The 21,739-nt window shown below is 45.8% G+C and overlaps 1 protein-coding gene across 1 annotated transcript in view; it reads left to right on the forward strand.

The window, feature by feature from the left end:
* Positions 1-911: 911 nt before the first annotated feature.
* The window catches only part of DDRGK1 (DDRGK domain containing 1), a 42,166-nt gene continuing 21,338 nt past the window's right edge, over positions 912-21,739 (forward strand). Inside the window, exons 1-3 of the mRNA XM_009566878.2 lie at positions 912-1,066; positions 8,318-8,476; positions 20,635-20,741. Of these exons, the coding sequence (XP_009565173.2) occupies positions 979-1,066; positions 8,318-8,476; positions 20,635-20,741 (354 nt within the window). The 5' untranslated portion in view covers positions 912-978. The remainder of the gene's footprint in view (positions 1,067-8,317; positions 8,477-20,634; positions 20,742-21,739) is intronic.

The raw sequence follows: 21,739 nt of genomic DNA on the forward strand, positions 1-21,739 counted from the left end.
GATAAAGGGTAATGATTTTAAACTAAAAGAGGAAACGTTTAGATCAGATACTAGGAAGAAATTTTAAACATGGCAACAGGTTGCCGAGAGAGGTGGTAGATGAATTGTGGGAAAGACAGGACATGGAGCTGTTGTAGTGGATCCAGAGGAGGCTACAAAGACGATCCAAGGGCTGGAGAACCTCCCATACAAGGATTGGCTGAGAGAGTTGTGATTGTTCAGCCTGGAGAAGAGAAGGCTCTGGGAAGACCTTAGACCTGAAGGGGCTCCAGGAATGCTGGGTAGGAGCTCTTGATCAGGAATTGCAGGGAAAGGACGAGGGGGAGTGGTTTTAAGCTGAAAGCAGGGAGATTGAGATGAGATATTATTGGAAGAAATGTTTTCCTGTGAGGCTGCTGAGCCACGGGCCCAGGGAAGTGGTGGCTGCCCCATCCCGGGAGGTGTTCAAGGCCAGGTTGGATGGGGCTTTGAGCAGCTTGATCCGACGGCAGGTATCCCTGCAGGGGGGTGGAACCGGATGGGCTTTGAGGTCCCCTCCAAACCAAACCATCCTATGATATTGCCCCTCCAACACCAGACCCGCTCAGCCACGCCCCCTCCGTGTTAGGCCACGCCCTCTTCGATGCAGGCCACGCCCCCTCTGTGCTGGACTGCGCCCCATTGAATGGCCACGCTCCCATTGCGAAGCCACGCCCCCACGTGATGACCCACGCCCCCATCGCACGACCCCCGCCCTCCCTCTGTCAGGCCCCGCCCCTAACGCCATACACCACCACCCCGCTACCAGGACCCCCCCTTTTCCCCTTTGGGCTGCCTACCTCGCGCCTGCCCGCCCGTGCCATGCGCACCTCAGCGCCAGCCTGCTTCAGGCAGCCTGTGGGCAGCCCGCGCTGTGTGGGCCTTGCAGTGTGGGACGTACCAAGCACCGCCCCCTCCCATTCCTCCCCTCACCCGTAGCCCGTGTGGGCGGCGCCGGCGATGGCGGCCGCTCTGCTCGCTGTCCTGGCTGTGCTGCTCGCCGTCCTCCTCTTCTTCGCCACCCGCCGCCGCAGCCAGGCCAGGGCAGGTGGGTCACGGTTCGGCTGGGCCTCCTCTCCCCCCGCAACCGCCGCCATCAGCCAGGACCTGCTTTCCCTGAGGCCTCGCAGGGCGGTTGTACTTCGCCGAGGGGCAGCCGCCATGGCGGAGGAGGGAGGGAGCGCCGGTGTTTCCCCCCTTTCTTCTCTTCTCGCTGGGATCCCGGTGTTCCTCCCCCCCTTTTCCCCTTCTCTCGGGATCCCGGTGTCGTCGTGACCCCCCCGCTCCTCGGGTCTTGGTGTTCCTCGTCTCCCCTTCGCCCCCCCTGGATCCTGATGTTCCCCGTCTCCCCTCCTCCCCCCTCCCAACACACACTTTTGCGTGATCTCGGTGTTCCTACTTTCACCGTTCTTCTTCCCCCCTCGAGATCCCGGTCTTCCCATTCTCAGATCCTCCTTACCCCCGAGATCCCGCTGTTCTCCGTCTCCCCTTCCCCTCCGAGATCCCGCTGTTCCCCTTCTTCCCCTTTCCGCACCCCGGGATCCCGGTGTTCTCCCTCCCTTCCCCCCGCGCCGGAATCCCAGTGTTTCTCCTCCCCTTTCCCCTTTCCACTCTCTCGGGATCCCGGTGTTTCCGTTTTCCTCCGCCCCGCATCCTCTTGCACGGTGTTCCTCCCCCTTTCCCTTTTGCCCCTTGGATCCCGGAGTTCAGCCCCCCTTTCCCTCTTCCCCCCGGGATTCCGGAGTTCATCCCTTCTTTCTCTTCTCCCCGGTGTTCTCCCTTTCTCCCTCCTTTCCTCTTCCCCGCCCCGAGATCCCGGTGTTCCCCCTCGCTTCCTTTCCTCTTTCCCTCCCAGTGTTTCTCCCGCCCCACCCCTTTCCTCTTCTCCGGTTCCCCAGTGTTCCTCCTCCTTTTTTCCTTCCCCCCGCCCCCCCTTCCCGGATCTCGGTGTTCTCCCCTCGTTTCTTCTCCCTGACGCGAGGTCTTGGTGTTTTTCCCCCTTCACACAAGATCCCATAATTCAGTACCCCTTTCCATCTGCCCCCCGAGATCACGGTGTTCCTCCCCCTCCTTTTCCCTCGGGAACAGGGAGATGATACAGCACTTCCAAACCTCCCGTGGACAGTCACTGTTTTATTGCTGACCAGCAGTTGCAATCATAGAGTCATTGAGGTTGGAAAAGACCTTTAAGATCATTGAATCCACTGCAGCAGCATGAAACCGTGGTGGAAGTAACCCTGTGCGGGTGTGAGTTGGATGTTACTGGAAGAAGTCAGATGCGGCTATGAATTCCTTTTCTCTGCTGTGTTTTCGAAGTGGAAGAAGGGAGGTTATTTAGCTGTGAGCTCTCAGATTCACATACTTAGGCAGGAGAAACACTGAAGCCGTTGCCAGTATAACACCAGGTTCCAGGATTTGGGGTGTTTTGCGTGTTCTGTTTTGTTTTCCTTTTAGGGAGGGGTAGCTTTGATAACTTTTTTTAAGAGGGAAAAAAATGAAACAGTTTTAGTATAAACACAGTCAGGCCTGTGAGAGATCTTGTGCTGGTAAGGATGTTGTGTTAAAAGTAGGTTTTTCTGATAATTAAGTTTTCCAAAGCAATCTTTCACTTTTCCTTGCATAGACCTGGTCTAAATCTTGGAAGCTGTTAACATTTCCTCACATTCCTAGTGACTTAGGTCTGAGATTTTGGTACAAGGGAGTGCTGCACGTCCCAGAGAGACAAGACTCCTGGAAAAACATTATTCCTGAGCTTGCTTTTATCATGACTTAGGGAAATTGGGGGCTGTTGCGCTTGGATTTATGTCTCTCTTCTTTCTAAGCATGCGAAGTTCTAACTAAATTGAAGCCCAAGCATTTGTTTTAAATAGTCCGAAGCACCAAAGAGCTTGGTTTTGAGCCGTTTGGTTGAAGTTAGTTTACATTCAGGATTCATTTTGAAGTGGTTTTTTTTGGTGACTTTGTTTTGACGTTTCCACATTGGTCTGCTTTTTATTTTATTCTGGTTTTTAAGATGATTTCTACTTTAATATTCTGATTTCTGTCGTTAGAAATCCTTTTCAGAATTTCAAGCTGTGAGGATGACTTTGTTCTTACGCAAAAGAAGTTCTTTTTCAGGACCATCGGGGCTGTGGTGTATTTATTATATTCAAAATTCAATCTTAAACAGCAAATTGCTTTCCATTTTTCTTACACGGGAGATTGAAGCTGCTACAATTCTGCTCATAAAACTGTGTTGTCTCATGGAAAGAATTTGAAATCAGGGACTCCTGACCTAAAGAACTGGTGGGTAGCTCTCACTTTTTAATGTCTGGAGGTAGAGACAGCAGCTTCTCTTTGTGCTCTCTGTTGCGGAATTGTCCTTTTAAAACATTCCAGACTTGTGCACTGTAGATAATGAAGAGAACTAAGGATCACGAGAGGTAAATCCCTTAATTTTGTATTTCCTTTGAAAGGTCACTTGGAGCAGCACTGTCTTTCTGGCAAGGTCATGTCTGGACTTGTTCTGCTGAGAATAGAAAAACCTGTAGGGCTGCTGGCTTTTATACATGGTTGGCATCTCTGTGAGCAAGACCTGGTGTGATAAGCTGTACAAGGCAAAAGCACCTTCTTGGGAAGCCAAGAATGCTTCACCCTGTTCCATTTTGAGTAGATTTCTGATTGATTTCACAGGTTAGGTTAACAGGGAGGTGGAAGGTGCTGGATGCTGTGACGTGGCACTGAAGTGTGAAAGTGCAGCAGGTGGAGCTCTCGCTGCGTCGATGCAGAACCAGGGAGCTTATGAACTAGTAGCTGTGTCTTGGACTGCCTAGAAACTTGCTGGCCCAGGTGTTACCCTGATGGGCTTGCTTATCTGATGTGAATGGAGACTTTATAGCAGCTTTCTAGTACTTCAAGGGGGCCTACAGGGAAGCTGGGGTCTTTATTGGGGAGTGCAGGGGTAGGACAAGCCGGAACAGTTTTCAGGTGATGGAGAGGAGATTTGGATTAGATTTTAGGAAGAAATGTTTTCTTGTGAGGGTGGTGAGGCACTGGCACAGGTTGCCCAGGGAAGTCATGGCTGCCCCATCCCTGAAGTTGTTTAAGGCCAGGTTGGATGAGGCTTTGAGCAACCTGATCCAGTGGGAGGTGTCCCTGCCCATGGCAGGGGGGTGGAACTAGATGATCTTTAAAGTCCCTTCCAACCCAAACCATTCTATGGCCCTATGATAATGTGCGGTGATAGGTAAAGGATTGCTTCTCAGGAAGAGATGTCTTTGCTCTGAGTGAGTGAAAATTAGCAAAGCTTTGTAAAGGAGCAGATTTCTACCTGGGGATGTAAAATTAGGTCCTAAGAAATCTGAGTTCTGTAAGATTTCGTAGTATTCTTTGTAATGATATAACAGTGGTGCTTCATATCCAATTTAGGAGAAAGCTCTCTCTTTCAGAACAGAGTTCTGCTCCGTTTCTGTTGTGGAAGGAGCTTTTGACAGTACAGCCAGGGTCACGCAGTTGCTGCTGTGTGCAGACCGACAATTTCAATGAAATAACCTCTGTTATGGCCTCTGCACTGTGCTGATGCTTCTGAAAACGCAGAGGCAGAGCTGCTCTCTCAGCAGGGCAGTGAACCTGCTGTCCCCAGAAAAGAGGTATTGCCTGGTGTTAGAAAGGCTGAGTCAGAAACCTGAGAACATACTGCTTAAAATACAAACTAAACCTTTGTCTGTTTCCCAGACATCTGTTTAATTTTTTTATTTGTATTGCCGTTAATGTGGGGGCTTTACCTGATTAATTTCTTCTGGCCTGCCGTTCTGCAAACCACTAAGCAAGTCATGGATCACTTGTCTCACCAATATAATATAATAAAATTTCATAGAGACTCATAGAATGATTTGGGTTGTAAGGGACCGGGCTGCTCAAACCCCAACCAACCTGCCTTGAACACTTCAGGGATGGGGCATCTACAGCTTCCCCAGGCAATCTGGGACAGTACCTCACCATCTTCGTTGTTAAGATTTTCTTCCTAATGTCTAATCTAAATCTTCCCCCTTCCACTTTAAAGCCATTCCCCCTCATCCTATCACTCCAGGCCCTCATAAAAAGTCCTTCCCCAGCTTTCCTGGAGCCCCTTCAGGTACTGGGAGGCTGCTATAAGGTCTCTTTGGAGCTTTCTCTTCTCCATGCTGAATAACCCAAGTCTTTCAGCCTGTCCTCATAGCAGAGGTGTTCCAGCCCTCAGGTTGTCTTTGTAGCGCTCTTCTGGACCCGTTCCGACAGATTTCACTGCAGTGTTTCTACATCCAGTCCCATTAGTGCTTGTGTGACTCATCTCTGCCAGAACTGCCTTGGCTGGAGTGCCACTGATGTCTGAGACCTCTGCAGCTACTCCTGTAGATGAAGAGATGTACTCGGTTAAGTGCCCTGTGCTGCAGGAGGAGGTGAAGGAAATACAGGACCGGACCTCAAAGAAAATTGTCCTTGCCTTCAAATCTGACAGTCGATCCAGTTTCAAGAATAAGAGCAAGGTTTTTAAGTGCGTCCCTTGTATTCTTTGAAACCACCAGTCACACCCTTTCCTGTGCAGCACTGGTTAATCTGTGATACTTCCAGTTCCAAGGGAGAGAGCACACGTGACTTCCTAGATACTGGAACAAGTGATGTGTCCTGAACCACGCAGGCAAATCCTTGACTCTTGGAGAACCAGCCAGGTAGAAGTGTTGCAGGCAGAGTAAACAAGTTGTTTCTTGTCCCCCTCATGAAGAATTTCAAGGGAGGAATTTCAAGGACTAACATGCCTGTTTTTCAAATGACTGTCCAGCTTAGTGCCTTGCAAACAAAATCTGTAGGAGAGGAGGAAGAAAAAAGCTGTATTAAAGTGTATCTTTTCCTATTAAATGATAATCCATAGTGGGTTTTGTTGTTTATCTGAATGTTTTGAAGACCTGACCAAAGCATTGTCCAACAGCCACCTTGTGTGTTTGATACGGATCAGATTTGGTGGGGTTTTTGCTGCTTTCTGAGCCCTGTTAACACTGGTCAGCTTTGAGGAATTACTGTGTCTCCTCTAGAGAATTAAATTGGGAAAACAGGATGGCTTGATTCATGCATTTGTCTCTGTGAGGGTTAAGCACCTTGGTTTGTAGTGAATACATAGCTTCTAAATAGATTTGTCTTTCACAAAATGTGAAACACTCTTTCACAGGACAGTGGGAACCAAAAGCCCCAGAATGAACGAGTGCTGGAACACACAGCTGATAGGCTGTGCAGGACCCTCTTCGGAAGGTACTAAGATAGGTACACAGAAGCTTTCAAGTGAAAAAATGCTGAGGTTTGAGCTGCGGTGTATCTCAAGAGCTTGAGAGAAATATTGCATTTGTATAGAGGGTCTTTTTTTGCAGACAAAGTATTTCTGGCATGGAGTAGTGTCCCAGTAAGTGATTCTCTGCCAGTACAGCGCTTTCCTATAGCATGTTCCTATAGCTTTCTAAACAAGCATTATTGTGCTATAAATAGGACTGAGCAAGTCTTGAAGCAAAATAAACCGCATCCCTGGAGCATGCACTCTGTAATCTATTATAGACCTGTTTTGGTCTACGGATAAAGGATTGGATGAGAACAAGAGGGTGACAGCAGCGTAGTGGTGCAGTGACTCAGTTCAAACCCTCAGGGTGCTGGAGTTTGCTGAGGACTGTGAACATTGTTGCAGCGATCCTGAACTACTGAAGGCTCTGCTGGCCAAATACTCTGCTTTGCAGCCAGTGCTGAGGTCCATACTGCTGCAGCTATGTTATCAGTAGCCACTTTGAAGCTGATTGAGATACACCAGGATGAGCTGCAAGCACACCTTTTTGATTATCACATACATGTAGTCATAATGAATCTTATTTTCTGGTTGTAGGTATGCTAATAGTAGGGGATTTTTGGAAGGTGTTGTTTGGATCAGAGGATGCTGTGTCTGGAAGGCATTTTGTACTTCTGCTGGGACACAATATAATCCAGCAAAGCACAAAAATGTGTGCTGAGTTGAAGTAAATGAGTCATTCTGTAGCTTTGCACGAGACCATTTGAATATTTAGCTGAATTAAGGCATAGTGGTTAATACTTTGTGGGATTGAGCAAGTAATAACGTACACAAATATCTGTTATAGTTACCAATGGAATATGCAAAGTGGGTATTAAGGATGATGTTTTACCATTATCTGGTTGTGTGACTCTCATAGTTGATAGCAACAGGAACGTGGAGGTCTCAAAGAAAAATGTGGGGGAGGGTTTCCTGTGGAGAACTTCTGAATGAGCCTATCCTTGGTTAGCTGTTCGCTCCCATGCTGTCTCCCAGCTGCTCCTCTGTCAGGATAATCTTTACATGTCAGACCTTAATTAGTAACTGCAGCTTGTGCTGAGAGGGTAGCAGTGAGAGCAGCAGTGACCTTTGCTGTTCTGTCTTCCCTACATGTGTTTGTTGGGAGACTTGCAGTTTAAATCAGCATGATGGAATAAATCTTACCCTGTATGTTACCCCTTTGGAATGGGTTCAGAGGAGGCCACAAAGATGATCCAAAGGCTGGAACACCTTTGCTCTGAGGACTGGCTGAGAGAGTTGGAGACTGGAGAAGGGAAGGCTTTGGGGAGACCTTAGAGCAGCCTCCCAGTACCTGAAAGGGCTGCAGGAAAGCTGGGGAGGGAGTTTTTACAGGGGCGTGGAGTGATAGGATGAGGGGAAATGGCTTTAAATTGGAAGGGGGAAGGATTACATTAGACATTAGGAAGAAATTCTTCACACTGAGGGTGGTGAGGTGCTGGCACAGGCTGCCCAGAGGTAACTCAGAAGTGATTTAACTGCTAGACCTAGCAGATAAAGGGAGTTGTTTTCTGGCACCAGGTGAAAAAATGGATTATCAGTTTAGATTAAATAGGAATATTTTTTGAGCACTTGAGGAGGGTCTTTGGTTTTGTGGTGTGGTGATTTGTGGGGTTTTTAAACAGTGTGGGCTCTGTCAGATAAGTGAGGTGAGCAGCACATAGCTGTAGCTTTTCCTTTACCATGATCCAAATGCTATTGCAAAAGAGACTGCTGCCAGGATAAAATTCCCATTGCGCAGAGCACTGTGCTCAAATAAGAAGGTTCCAGTGCATGATGCCGCTTAATCACGGGAAAGGAACTTGCACATAACTGCTGCCATGCAGGGAAAAAACAGATGAGAGCGGGGAGGCATTCTCTCATTTGGAAAACACCACCGGTATTGAAAAAGTTGGCCAGCAAAAGGATGAGGTGGCAAGCAGAGATGGCAAATCTCTCATCAGTTCTGTTTCCCTTTTGCAGCTGATGAGGAACCTCAGCAAAATGTGGTCGCAGCAGCAGCAGCCAGGCCTCGGCCCCACGCTGAAGAGCGGGGAGATGGGATGCCAAGGCGCCGGAGGAACATGGGAAACCGGCTGATGGCCCAGAGGAGAGCACAGCAGGCCGAGGACTGGGTGGAAGGTAATGTTTGGTTCTGTTCATGTTGTAAATATTGAAATGGACCTTAACAGCAGATGTTAAGGTTGGTGGAGGAGTGTGGTTGCCTCCTGAAGAAACTTTTTCAGTTTTGCTGGCAGTGAATTATGTACAACGTGACTGTAATGTGCTTGAGAGTCCAGCTTCTCTCTACACTTCATCACTTGTCTCTAGACACGACTTAACTTTAACTGAAGTGCCTACCTCCTTCTGTGCTTAGTTATGGCATCACAAGTTCTTCACTCAGTTCCTCAAAACTCTTTTGTATTTCCTGCTTAGCCAGGTGGATTTGATTTGATTAAACGGAATCTGCACCTTCTGTAGAGTAACCAGCTGTAGTAAAGCATTGGTTTCTTGCAAATGAAGGGGAAGCATTAATTCCCCGATGTAATCTCTACGAAATCTGGAGTTTTCTTTCAGAAGCCATCCAGGTGGCTTCCAGAGGAGGGCAATGAAGCTGGTGACAGCTCTTGAGAACAAGTGTTATGAGGAGCGATTGAGGGAACTGAGTTGTTTCACCCAGAGAAAAGTAGGCTGAGAGGAGACCTTATCACTTTCTACAGCTCCCTCAAAGGGGGTTGTAGTGAGGTGGGTGCTGGTCTCTTTTCCCAAGTAGAAGCGACACGATGAGAGGAGATGGCTTCAAGCTGTGCCAGGGCAGGTTTAGATTAGAGATCAGGAAAAATTTCTTCACTGAAAGAGTGGTGAAGCATTGTAAGTGGCTGCCAAGGAAGTCACCATCGCTAGAGGTGTTAAAAAAACATGTAGATGTGGCACTTTGGGACATGGTTTAGTAGGCATGGTGGTGTTGGGCTGATGTTGGTGGTTTATGATCTCGGAGGAGGTCTTTTCCAACCTTAATGTGTCTTTTGATTGTATCAGAACCAAGCAGATTAGCTGGGGATCACCACAAACAACAGCATTTTGTTGACAGTGAGTCCTCTGGTCCTGTGCTGGGTCTACAATTAGTAGCTATACTACTGTGGTGTGGCTGTAGACAAGAATATGGTGATAATTAACATCTTTCTACACCCTACAAGCCTTGCTCCCTTTTCTGGTGAAATTTCACACATTATTATCTTTATTACTAAAGAGCTGCTGTCACCATGATTCACCTAATGGGATTCCTTCTCATTTCAAATGGTTCAGTGTTCAGGGTTTGTGCTCAAGTGTTGATGAAAGCGGGCTTTGCTTCACTTGAGTTTGCCGTGGAATTCTGTGTGTCTTTTGGGGCTGCAGTAGGTGAGAAACAGTGAGCACTCATCAGTGTGGTGCCTTGATTAGGGGGTAGGTGCACTTTCTTCATGTGTTGCAGGGTGTAGAAAGCATCTCACACTCATGTTGGCAAGTAAACGTGCTATTCAAGCTAATTATCTCCAGCAGTTTCACAAATGGAAAATTGACAGGTCTGAACTTTTCAACTCTGGTTATTTCTTTTCATCTGATAACATCCTGAAAAGAAGATGGAATTTAAAAATCTTCCGCCTTGAACTTCAGACATCAAAAGTTTGAACACCGAAGGCTGACAGTGAAGCTGTCAAAGCAAACGGCTTTATCTTACTTTGTCACTTTAGCAATGGAAGAATCTGTGTCGTTGGGCTTTTAAATAATTCTTTTGCAGCTTACTATACATCAGCTGCAGGTGCTGCAGCTCTTGCATGAAGTTTTCTTTGAAATGACACCCCCATTTTATTTGCTTTTTAATTTCTTTTTCCAAATTAAACCAAGTTCTTGCTCTTTGCTTCTGGGTTTTTTGCTTCTTTGTAGGATTTTTCCTCATCTTCTTTTCCAATGCCCAAGCACTGCTGCCTACCAGAATGATTAGTGGCCCTTAGTCCTTGAGATTAGTCCCTCACCAGCCCTTTTCTCATGGACTGTCTGTGACTGTGATGCAAAGTCTTCAGCTTGGCCCAGACTTTCCTGTATTAGTGTGGAATTTGGTGGTTTTTTTCCCCTTAGAAATGGCTGTATTACAGGTTTTGAAGCCCAGTCTGTGGGCATTGAGCATAGGCCTGGAATCACCTCTTGGCTTTGCCTCCTTTGTGTGTTGTCCGTGTGCGTTTTCCTTCTGTCATTGAAATATAGAGCAGTTTTGTCTAATTACTGCCTTCATTTGAACCTGTTGAAATAGCACATTATCCCCACAGCAGGGTTCTGTGTTATAAAAACCAGTTGGCTCACATGGAAAGAAAGCCCAGAACGCCTGCAATGACACACAGTCCCAGGCAGTGCAGGACCAGTTAGGACACCTGGGGCTGAAGTTATTTGGCAGTATAGACAGAAACACTGAAAACAAGCCAGTCTGGTTTCTTCAGTCTTGACCTGTAAATGTTCTTGTTGCTTTAGAACATCAGCAACTCAAGTAGAATTGGTTTTCGTTGTTTAAATATTGTTAAATTTGCTAAAATGTTCTACTAGTAAATTTGTTCTGAGTGTGGACTTTCCACTCTATGCCTGTGTTTGGCTTTGGACAAAGCTACCTAATCCTGCTCTGTGTCACTTTGCCTCCTGCCAGGTCTGTGCAGGCATAAAAAAACCCCAGCGCTGCAGGATTTCTAGCACTAAACTCAGGAGGGGTGCGAGATGCCCAGACCATACCTATTTTACTGTTACAGACCTAGAAGAGGAGTCAGGTAGGAACTGCTGTTCTCGAAGTGCTCTGCCTCCTGAGAGCCAGTTCTGCTGACTCTAGGAAACGGTCTCAAAGCAACCCTCACAGACTTTGGAGTTGTGGTTAGTGTGAGGGTTTTCTGTTTTCCATCTAACAGTCAGCTTTCAATTCCAGAATGAGAAAGAAAGCATCAAGGGTACAGCAGTAGCGCACGGTTTCTGCTGCCTGTGCAAAGTTGCATTGTGCCAGTACTCAAATCTCTGGCAGAGTAATGAGGCAGAGAAGACCAAAATAAATTGTAGCAGTAGGATGAGAACCTTTAACTTCTAATTGTCCCTTCTGAAGTTGAAATCTTATTTATTTGCAAGTCTGGATAAGGGGTCTAACACAGACAAAAGAAAACTGTTTTGAATACTCAAATCTAAATTCATTGCCAGTGGAGCCAAACCAAGTTATAGTTCTTCCTTTATCTTATTGGGGTGGGGTAGGACACCTAAATTACTTGCAGTTTGTGACGGAGAGAAAATAAATAGTGAAGCACTAAATGCCTTGGCTTTCCTACCAGAATTGCAACCCACATGACGTACATGGGTTCCTTATTCACGGATTCCGTGTGGGTTGCGCTGTGCTGCAGGGGCAAATCTGCCGGCCAGGTGCCTACGCTGGCTCCGTTTGCCTGAGTAATATTTTTCAGTGGTTGAATACTCAAAGGAGGTCATCTGACATGAGAGTATCAACAGCTATTAATATCCTCTGATGACCAGATATTGCTGGGGAGATGTTTTTCATTGGTGACAAAGTGATTCTCAAAATGACTGAGACCCATGAGCTGTGTTCCGCCACTGACTTCCACCCTGTCTTCAGAAAAATGGATTTGGTTGGCTTCGATTGCCTAGTTCTTAGTTCTTAGTTCTAGTCATAACACTACTGTTCAGTGCAGTACGGTGCAATCTAGCCAACTGTTAAAGTTCGTGTGCCTCAGAGAACATCTGCTCTGCACATTGTAGTAGGGTGCCTGTGCCTTTCCCTCATGGAAAACGAGTCTGGAAAGGAAAGTTCTGTATTCCTGTGTTTAGGTTGCTTCTGATATCCCAGCTAGCAGACTTAATTGGCTCTGTTCTATTTTAATTTAAATTGGATTCAGACAGAAGTGGCTTTGTGGGACTGGCTACAGCCAAAATGAAAATAAACTCACTGCAAGGCATAAATGTGTGTGTACTTCTGGCATTAATCATGGAGGGCAGGGGAGGCCAAGCTAAGCAGTGGAAGGAAGCGCTGGAAAGGGGATAAATTTGGAGTCTGGTTGAGGGTCGTTTAGGTCATGGGGTACTGTGAATAAACAGCATTAGCCCTTTTCCAGTTTCAGCTCCCATTTATTTATTGATTGAGGAGGGTGTCTTTGGCTCTTTTTGCCTGGCTGATGCTTTTGAGTGCTTCCACTTGGACTTCACTCACCTTTGGGGGTGTGTAATGCTATTTTGTCGAGGACTGTTATTTGGTTCCTGGTTGCGTGCAGAAAAAACAGTTCTCCAGTTCTCAAGTTATTCTCCAGTTATGCTTCTGCTCCCAGACCTGCTCATTGGGCAAAGAGCTCTGCAGGGAATCACAGAAACATAGAATCACTAGATTGGGAAAGACCTTTGAGATCATCACATCCAACTGTACCTGTCCACTACTAAATCATATCACTACGCTCTTCATCTACCTGTCTTAAATACCTCCAGGGATGGGGACTCCATCAGCTCCCTGGGCAGCCTCTTCCAGTGCTTGATAAACCTTTCTGAGGAGTATTTCCTAATCTCCAATCCAAACCTCCCCTAGCACAGCCATTTCCTCTCATCCTTTCCCTTGTCGCTTGGAAGAAGAGACCCAGCTCTCTACGACCTCCTTTTAGGTAGTTGTAGACAGGAAATAGGCAATTCTCTTGACACAACATTTTTGTTGCAGCTTGAAGCAGAAAGTTAACTGGCAGATCTGATGTAAGCATAAAGGTTTTAGGACTCCAGTTTCCTATCAAGTGACAAGAAACTTGAGGGGATGACCTCACCTGGAGTCCTGACCTTCATTCTGGAGCCCTCAGCACAGAAAGGACAGGGATCTGTTGGAGCGAGTCCAGAGGAGGCCACGGAGATGATCCAGGGGCTGGAGCACCTCCCATATGAGAACAGGCTGAGAGAGTTGAGTTTGCTCTGCCTGAAGGAAAGAAGGCTTCAAGGAGACTGCATAGGAGCCTTCCAGTACTAAAAGGGGGCTACAGGAAAGCTGGGGAGAGGGGTCTTTATCAGGGTGAGGGGAAATGGTTTTAAGCTGAAAGAGGGGAGATTAAGATGAGATATTATAGGAAGAAATGTTTTCCTGTGATGGTGGTGAGGCACTGACCCCAGTTGCCTAGAGAAGTTGTGTCTGCCCCATCGCTGGAGGTGCTCAAGGCCAGGCTGGATGAGGCTTTGAGCAGCTTGATCCAGTGGAAGAGGGATTGGAACTGGATGATTTTTAAGGTCCCTTCCAACCCAAATCATTCTGTGATTCTATGAACTTGGAACGGCAAGTAGGATCTGGTCATCTTGATTCCACTGTGATAAAAATAAGGAGGATGATGATCTGAGGCAGATACGTTCTTGAAGGGCTGTTACGCACTGTTTCATTAAGTGAATTTGTACAAACACGTAGTGAGAAAACCTGTCTGCCTTTAGCACGTGATAAAAAATTTGCAGAGAGACAATCGCGAGCACAGGCAAAGTGGCCTTTCCAAGGTTGCTCATTCAATTGGTGAGTTGGACACAGAGTTTACAATCCAAGTTTTCTGTGACTTGGAGTTGTGTCTTGGACCAAATCTTACTGCTTGTTTTTAGGGGTGCGATATTTGTGGTGGCCGAAACTGTTGGGAGTCACCACGCCAGTATTTAGGGTAGGTACAAAGAAATGTACCTACTTCTCTAAGAAATGATAGCAAGCTCCAAACCACCAAGCAAAACAGAGCCCACTGAACAGCCTTCTGGGTGAAAGCCTTTGGCGGGTGTTGTGGGTGAGGCCAAGCTAGAGAAAGAAGGACATGCCAGGAGAGCCTGAGCAGCCCAGTACATTTCCAGGGAACATTTTCAAGTGTTTAAATCTGAAACATGCCCACATCCTACACAGAACTGACCTCTCTGACTTGTTGTGAAAAGTGCTGGCAGAAAATGAGATTTTGTGTGGATTATTACGTTTTGTTTTCTTTTCTTAAACAGAAAGTGAGGCCAGCTTCAAAGAAATAATCTATTTTTCTCAACAGCCTTTATTCCTAACTGGAATAAACTACAGGCTCTCTGCTTCTGACAGCAGCACTCCAAAAGGTTAAGTGTTCCAACATCTGCCTGCCTTTTCCCTGAGCTTTTAGCCCTGTCTCGCTGAGCACAGGTGTAGGAACATCCAGTACGGTGAACATTAGGTAAATTTACTTTACTTCTAGAGAACTGATAATGACAAAGCCAACAGCTTTTGACAGTTTGAGTTCTCTGGCTTGTAAAATAAAAAATTATCATAGAGTGGCTTGGGTTTGAAGAGACCATAAAGCCCATCGAGTTCCAACCCCCTGCCATGGGCAGGGACACCTCCCACTGGACCAAGCTACTCAAAGCCCTGTCCAACCTGGTCTTGACACCTCCAGGGAGGGGTCAGCCACAGCTCCTCTGGGCAACCTGTGCCAGTGCCTCACCCCTCTCATCCAGAAGAATTACTCCCTAATGTCTAATCTAAATCTTCCGCCTTCCAATTTAAAGCTGCCCCTATTGTCCTGTCACTCCATGGCCTTGTAAAAAGTCCCTCCCCAGCTTTTCTGGTGCCCGTTCAGGCACTGGAAGCTGCTCTAAGGTCTCCCTGGAGCCTTCTCTTCTCCAGGCTGAACAACCCCAACTCTCTCAGCCTGTTCTCACAGCAGAGATGCTTCAGCCCTCACATCATCTTTGTAGCCTCCTCAAGACCTGCTCCAACAGTTCCATCTCCTACTTATATTGGGGATTCCAGAACTGGATGCAGGACTCCAGGTGGGGAGTCTCATGACAGAGATAACAAGAAGGTAACAGTTCTAACATAAATTAAATTGCAAGTTCCTCTCTTCTCTAAGTCTTGCCAAGCAAAAGATCAGAATCTCACGTGTTCATCATTGTTGAGGAAGAAAGCACAAAACAAAAAAAGGGGTTTATAAGTTAATAACAATGTAATATTCAGGCATTTTAAAATGCCCATTATTGCTTTGTGTAGCTTCCAGGTCCAGCATTCAAATCTTGCATCTAAAAAAATTTGGGAAGGGTGTTTTCTGATAGTTCTAGGGAAAACTCCTATTAAAAATAATTATTTTCTGTTCCCCTTTCAGTGATGGATGCTGTGCACAACTTAGAGAAGAATGTGTTTGTGCTGAAACTTCCCATATTAAGCAGCGTTTTTTTCAGAGTAGGCCATCTCCCTCTCCTGTAACCTTGCACCTCCCTGTTCTCTGATGTGCTGAAAGATCTGGAAAATGTGTAAACTTAAATGCTGATGTTGTCCCTTCCTGTTCTCGTGAAGCGGCTGGTAACAAAGCTCTATTAATTGATGCAGTAGTTGAAAGGACTTTAATGCTTAATCAGTAGGAAAACCTTTCTAGCAGTTAAACCTTGACTACTAATATCCTAGTTAGTGAATCAAAAGTTAATTTTGACTTGCTACTATTCATATAGAAAGTGACTTCAGTGTTGTCATAGTGTCCACAATGTATGCCTGTCCTTGAGGCATTTCAAGCACTGACGCTGTGTGGAAGAGGTGGGTGTGTGGTTTCTCGATTACACCAAGAGAAAACTTGAAGCTGTTTGACTACAGCTCAAAAAGGCTCAGGTCCTTTGTTTGCTGTCCTTGTTCTGTATTAAGTGTAGGCCAGTTTGGTGACTTAATTAATAAGAACAATGTCTCATTTGGTTCCTAAACTGGTATAGCTACCCAATTTCAAGAAAAACACATTAAACATTGTTATGACTGTACCACGGCAGGGCTGTGCTACTCATGAATGCCCACATTTTTCCATATGGTGGACCAGTTCCTTTCCAGTGGCTGCTGTCACACATCTGTTCAATGTTAGTAATGTGCATACATCTTCTGCCTGCAGGATAACTGCTTGTTTTGCCTGGCATCTTCCCTTTTTTTCTCTTAGTCCTTTTGTTAGGTGCTGTGTAAATGGTAAATAAAGCAGCAAGCGATGCCTGAGGGACCCACATGTGCAGCTTGCATCCTTTTTTGTGTATGGGAATCTATTTGCTTCATTTCCAAAACTTAACAGAAGGCCACACAAACCCTTTGACAGGTCAGATGTGTCAGGTTGCCCACAGAAGTTGTGGCTGCCCCATCCCTGGAGGTGTTCACGGCCAGGTTGGATGAGGCTTTAAGCAAACAGATCCAGTGGGAGGTGTCCCTGCCCATGGCAAGGGGTTACAACTGGATGAGTTTTCAGATCCCTTCCAACCCAAACCAGTCTATGACTGTATTTTTAAATTATTTTTAAAAAGTGCTCTACATTTCAAGAGATTCAAACACCTGTGTAACTATTACAGGTCTGGAGCTCAGGTTTTAAGAGGAGCAGCTGAGAGAACTGGGGTGATTTAGGCTGGAGGAAAGGAGGTTGAGGGGAGACCTCGTGGCCCTTTGCAACTCCCCGAAAGGAGGTTGCAGTAAGGAGGGTGTTGATCTCTTCTAGCAAGTGATAGGACGAGAGTAAATGGCCTCAAGTTGCACCAGGGGAGGTTTAGATTGGGTATTAGGAAAAATTTCTTTTCTGAAAGAGTGTTGAAGCCTTGGAAGAGGCTGCCCAGGGCAGTGGTGGAGTCTCCGTCCCTAGAGGTGTTCAAAAACCGTGTAGATGTAGCACTTTGGGACATGGTTTAGTCAGCACAGTAGTGTTGGGCTGGTAGTTGGACTTAATGGTCTTAGAGGTCTTTTCCAACCTCAGTGATTCTGTGATTCCATGAAACAAGACTGACTGCATTTTCAGTTCCAACTGTAGGACAATGTCTGAAGTTGCTTGGTTCCCCAACAGGGTCTGTTTGCAGGCTGGCTAAACCTAGTGCATCAGGTAATGGTAAACTGCTTTCACAGCAAGTGAGCACAGTTAACTGAACATTTTGCATCACATCTGAAGTTTGGGGCAGATGGAGCACATTTCTCATGGACCGACCTCCCCAGCAGGTCTAATAGTGTTGGCAACTATGAGTATGTGAAAAGTGGTTGTTAAAAGCTGCTATGCGCAGCATCCACTCTGCGTTTGGTGCGGTTATTCTGCTGCAATAACTGATTGATTCAGCAAATGCTTTTACCATCTGTTTATGTTCTTGTCAGCATGTTCAGGTTTATTTAGCACGTATTAATTGCTCCCAGGTTTAGCACATTGTTGACCTTTAAAGCTCTGCTGAATCATGGGCTGTCTGCATTGCTGTTTCTGTCTTTTGTTGGATCTAGCTCTGAGCGCTAGAAAAAGCTTGGAGGAAGTGGTGCTTAAGAGATCACATCAGATGCTTCAAATGAGAGGAAAGCAGACGCTACTGAACGAAGGCCTCTTTGATCCAGGACTGGAAAAAGGCTTTAAAAGCCTTTCTAGACTTCTGCCTGACCTCTGGCTCAGGTACTCTACTGGAGATGAAATACGAGAGGTGCTCAGAGCCTCAGTTTGAATAGTGTCATGGGTGGTGTTTCATACTTCTGCTGTTCTTCAGGAATAATATTCAAAAGAATAATACTAATATTGAGCTGTTAATTTTTGGACTAATAACTGCTAATATCCCTTCTGATCCAAACCAAGAATCACTTGGTTGGAGAAGACCTTTGTGATTAACAAGTCCAACTGTATCTGTCCACTACTAAACCAGATCCTTGAGCACCTCATCTTCCCATGTTTTAAATACCTCCAGGGATGAGGACTCCACTGCCTCCCTGGGCAGCCTCTGCCAGTGCCTGAGAACCCTTTCAGTGAAGAAAATTTTCTTAATATCCAATCTGTACCTGCCCTGGCACAGCTTGAGGGCATTTCCTCTCATCCTGTCGCCTGTCACTTGGGAAACCAACAGCCACCTCACCACAACCTCCTTTCAGGCAGTTGTAGACAGCAATAAGGTCTCCCCTCAGCCTCCTTTTCTCCAGGCTAAACAACCCCAGGTCCCTCAGCTGCTTCTCATAACCCTTCTTCTCCAGCCCCTTCCCCAGCTCTGTTCACCTCCTCCGGACACACTCCAGCCCTTCAATGTCCTTCTTGTCCTTAAAGGTCCAAATTGGAACGCAGGATTCAAGGTGCAGCCTGACCAACGACAAGCATGGGTGCACAATCACTTCCCTGGTCCTACTGGCCACACTGTTTCTAATGTATTTAAACTATAAATAAAGGTTATTTTAAGCTTCAGCGAAATTGTAGATGTAACTATGTCAAGTCTGAGCATCCTCTGTTGCGCTGTCTGATTGTGATGTAGAAAGGGGGAACCCTTTTGATCATCTCAGTAATCAGATACAAGTAATTCTCTGAAGCCCAGTTCAGCAAGGCTGCCTTGTGTTAACTTCCATATCCTGAAAACAGCAAAGTTGTTTGAGAGCCACCTACACAGCTCTTAGTTACATTTGTTTCTGTTGATGTGTGTCAGCGGCTTAACCATAGTACTGTACTGTGTATTGGAATTAGTAAAACAAGAATGTTTCAAACCTAATTCTGCATATAAAAGAAGGGCGAGTCTTGCTCATCCATACACTCTGTTAACAGCATCTTTTAGGGTTCTCAAAAAAGATGGGACCACGTGCTCGGGAGAGAGATCCCAACCGAAAACATCCCAGCACCAGCCCTGCCAAAAACAGTTCAGGTGATTGTCACGGTACAGTCAGCTTTCAGTGCCCCTGCTGCAAGCTGTCCCGGAACTGGTTAGAATCATGAAGGTTGGAAAAGACTTCGAAGATCATCCTGTCCAACTGTCAGCCCAGCCCCATGGTGCCTACTAAACCATGTTCCAAAGTACCACATCTACATGGTTTTTGAACACCTCCAAGGATGGAGACCCCACCGCTTCCCTGGGCAGCCTCTTCCAGTCCTTCACCACTCTTTCAGTAAAGAAATTTTTCCTAGTATCCAATCTAAACCTCCCCTGGAGCAACTGGAGGCCATTCCGTCTTGTCCTATCACCTGTCATTTGGAAGAAAACAATCTGTCTACAGATTTTGTTACTGTATACAACTCCTTGTTGTAGCGAGATGAGTGTTGGTCTCTTCTCCCAAGTGACAGCAAGAGGAAATGGCCTCAAGTTGTGCCAGGGGAGGTTCAGATTGGATGTTAGGGAAAAAGCTCTTCACTGAAGGGGTTCTCAGGCACTGGCAGAGGCTGCCCAGGGAGGTGGTGGAGTCCCCATCCCTGGTGGGATTTAAAAGACAGGTAGGTGAGGTGATTAGGGATATGGGTTAGTAGTGGACGGGTACGGTTGGGCTTTATGGTCTCAAAGATCTTTTCCAACCTAGTGATTCTATGAAATGTGATGTGTTTTTCCTTCTTACTGCCAGGGTGCTTATAAGAAAGATGAGGAAAAACTTTCTACTATTGCCTATAGCAATAGGATGAGGGTGAATGGTTTTAAACTAGGAGAAAAGAAGTTTAGACTAGATAGTAGGAAGAATTTTTTTGCGCTGAGGGCAGTGAAACACTGGCCCAGTTTTCCCAGAGAGGTGGTAGTGCCTCATTCCTGGAAACGTTCAAGGTCAGGTTGGATGGGGCTGTGAGCAACCTTATCTGGTAAAGATATCCCTGCTTGTTGCGTGGGCTGGATGACCTTCATGGTGCCTCCCAACCCAAACCATTCTGTGATTCTATATTCCACAGTTGCAGAAATCATCTTTATAAACAACCAGTTAATGCTTACGTGTAATTTTGTTGCAGTCACACCCAAGATTTGCATTGCAGGACTTTTTTTTCCTTTTCCCTTCAAAGTTAGTTATAGCAGGCTAGAACTAGGAACGTGCCCCTGAATCTCACTTTTTGAATGGATATCTGTTGTGCTAAACTTAAAGATACCTGCGAAGAAATTCTCTGCAGCTGGGTGGTAAGCTGTTACACAATGACAGCCATTAGCATGTTTTATGTGTAAGCAAAACTGTATCTTTTAGTTGTGCAGGAAATGTTAATTTAGGTGTTCAAGGCCAGATTGGATGATGCTTTGAGCAACCTGATCTGGTGGGAGGTTTCCCTGCCCATGGCAGGGGGGTTGGAACTGGATGAGCTTTAAGATCCCTTCTGACCCAAACCATTCTATGATTGTGCAGGAAACATTAATAAAAAGACCAAATAGATTTTTACTTCTAACTTCACTTTTGTGTTTGTCTTGTTACTTTTACTCTGTGGCTTTGGCAGTCTTGTGTTATTTTTTTTGCCTTTTTCAGTGTAATAGGTCTTGTCCGAAATGTATGTGTGGCTCTTTTTCATCTCCTGCTCTTTCCTAGGAAGCTGTGAAGTTTCCTAAAGGGATTGTTTACAGGTGATTTAAAATTTTTCTTTTTTTTGACGTTGCAGAAGATGATGATGCTGAGGAGGTGCCAGAATTTCAGGTGTCTGGGAAAATTGGAGCAAAGAAGCAGAGGAAATTAGAAGAGAAACAAGCCAGAAAAGCACAGAGAGAGGTAAGCGTTTCCTGCCACGTATGAAGCCCAGAGCAGAGCCTGAATAGCAGCGCTCAGCAAAGAACTGGTGATGACAGGCACCCTCTGAAAGGCAGAAGAGCTGTCATCAATGCAACAGCTCTGCTTTTGTTTTAAAAATGTAAATTCAGCTTTTTATGTCATATCCCAAGAGGGCCATGGAAAACGTTGTCTCATTTTCTTTCCATTAGATTTTCTCAAATTCTCTTGGGGAGAAGAGACAAGTTAAAGTCTGGAATGTTCTTCATTGAGCATTCCAGTGGCTTGCGGCTTAATGTCAGTGCTGTCTCCCCTTAAAAACATGTTTCAGCCCCCATAGTATTGTTGTAACACTGCGTCTGTGGGCAGTTCTGAGTGGTGTTCCATGTGCTGTCATAGAGGGCAAACTTTTTATCTACGTTTAGCCATGTTTATTGTTTTTATGGATTGGAGGAAACAAAAACCAGACCTTGTAATCCACTGAAATCTATGACGCAGTCAGATGTTGGTTGAAGTTTGACCCTTAAATGGAGGCCAAGTATGCAAGGAGCGAAGACATGGTAGCTTTTTAGTTGTTCTTTCTTAAATCTGTGTGCAAAGGGACTTAAATACCATTGCATTTTGTCAGTGTTGTCCAGTATGTTGCTGTTAATTCCAGCAACAGGCTTTTTGAAACCTAAATTCTGAAGTTGCTCATGGGTGGCAGCAGGTTCTGTGTTAATTCTTTTCAGTTGTTCTGTATATGATTTTGCAAACTTTGTATTTTTCTGTAACTTTCACTTACAAGAAGCAGATAAAACCTAAACAGCCTTTGTGTAACGGAGGCTGGAGCACATGGTGGGCTTCACATTTTACAAAAAGGCAGGGTTTATGGAAACTACTGACATTTCTGATGTGTTTGTGTCCAAACAAAGCCAGTGAAATCCCCTCTTGAGACTTTCAGCGTCACATGAGGTTTAAATCCAGTTCCTGCTTTACACTGGCATGTGCCATAGATAGGG

The sequence above is a fragment of the Cuculus canorus genome, chromosome 4 (genome assembly GCF_017976375.1).
Source record: "Cuculus canorus isolate bCucCan1 chromosome 4, bCucCan1.pri, whole genome shotgun sequence".
In the NCBI taxonomy this organism is placed as follows: domain Eukaryota; kingdom Metazoa; phylum Chordata; class Aves; order Cuculiformes; family Cuculidae; genus Cuculus; species Cuculus canorus.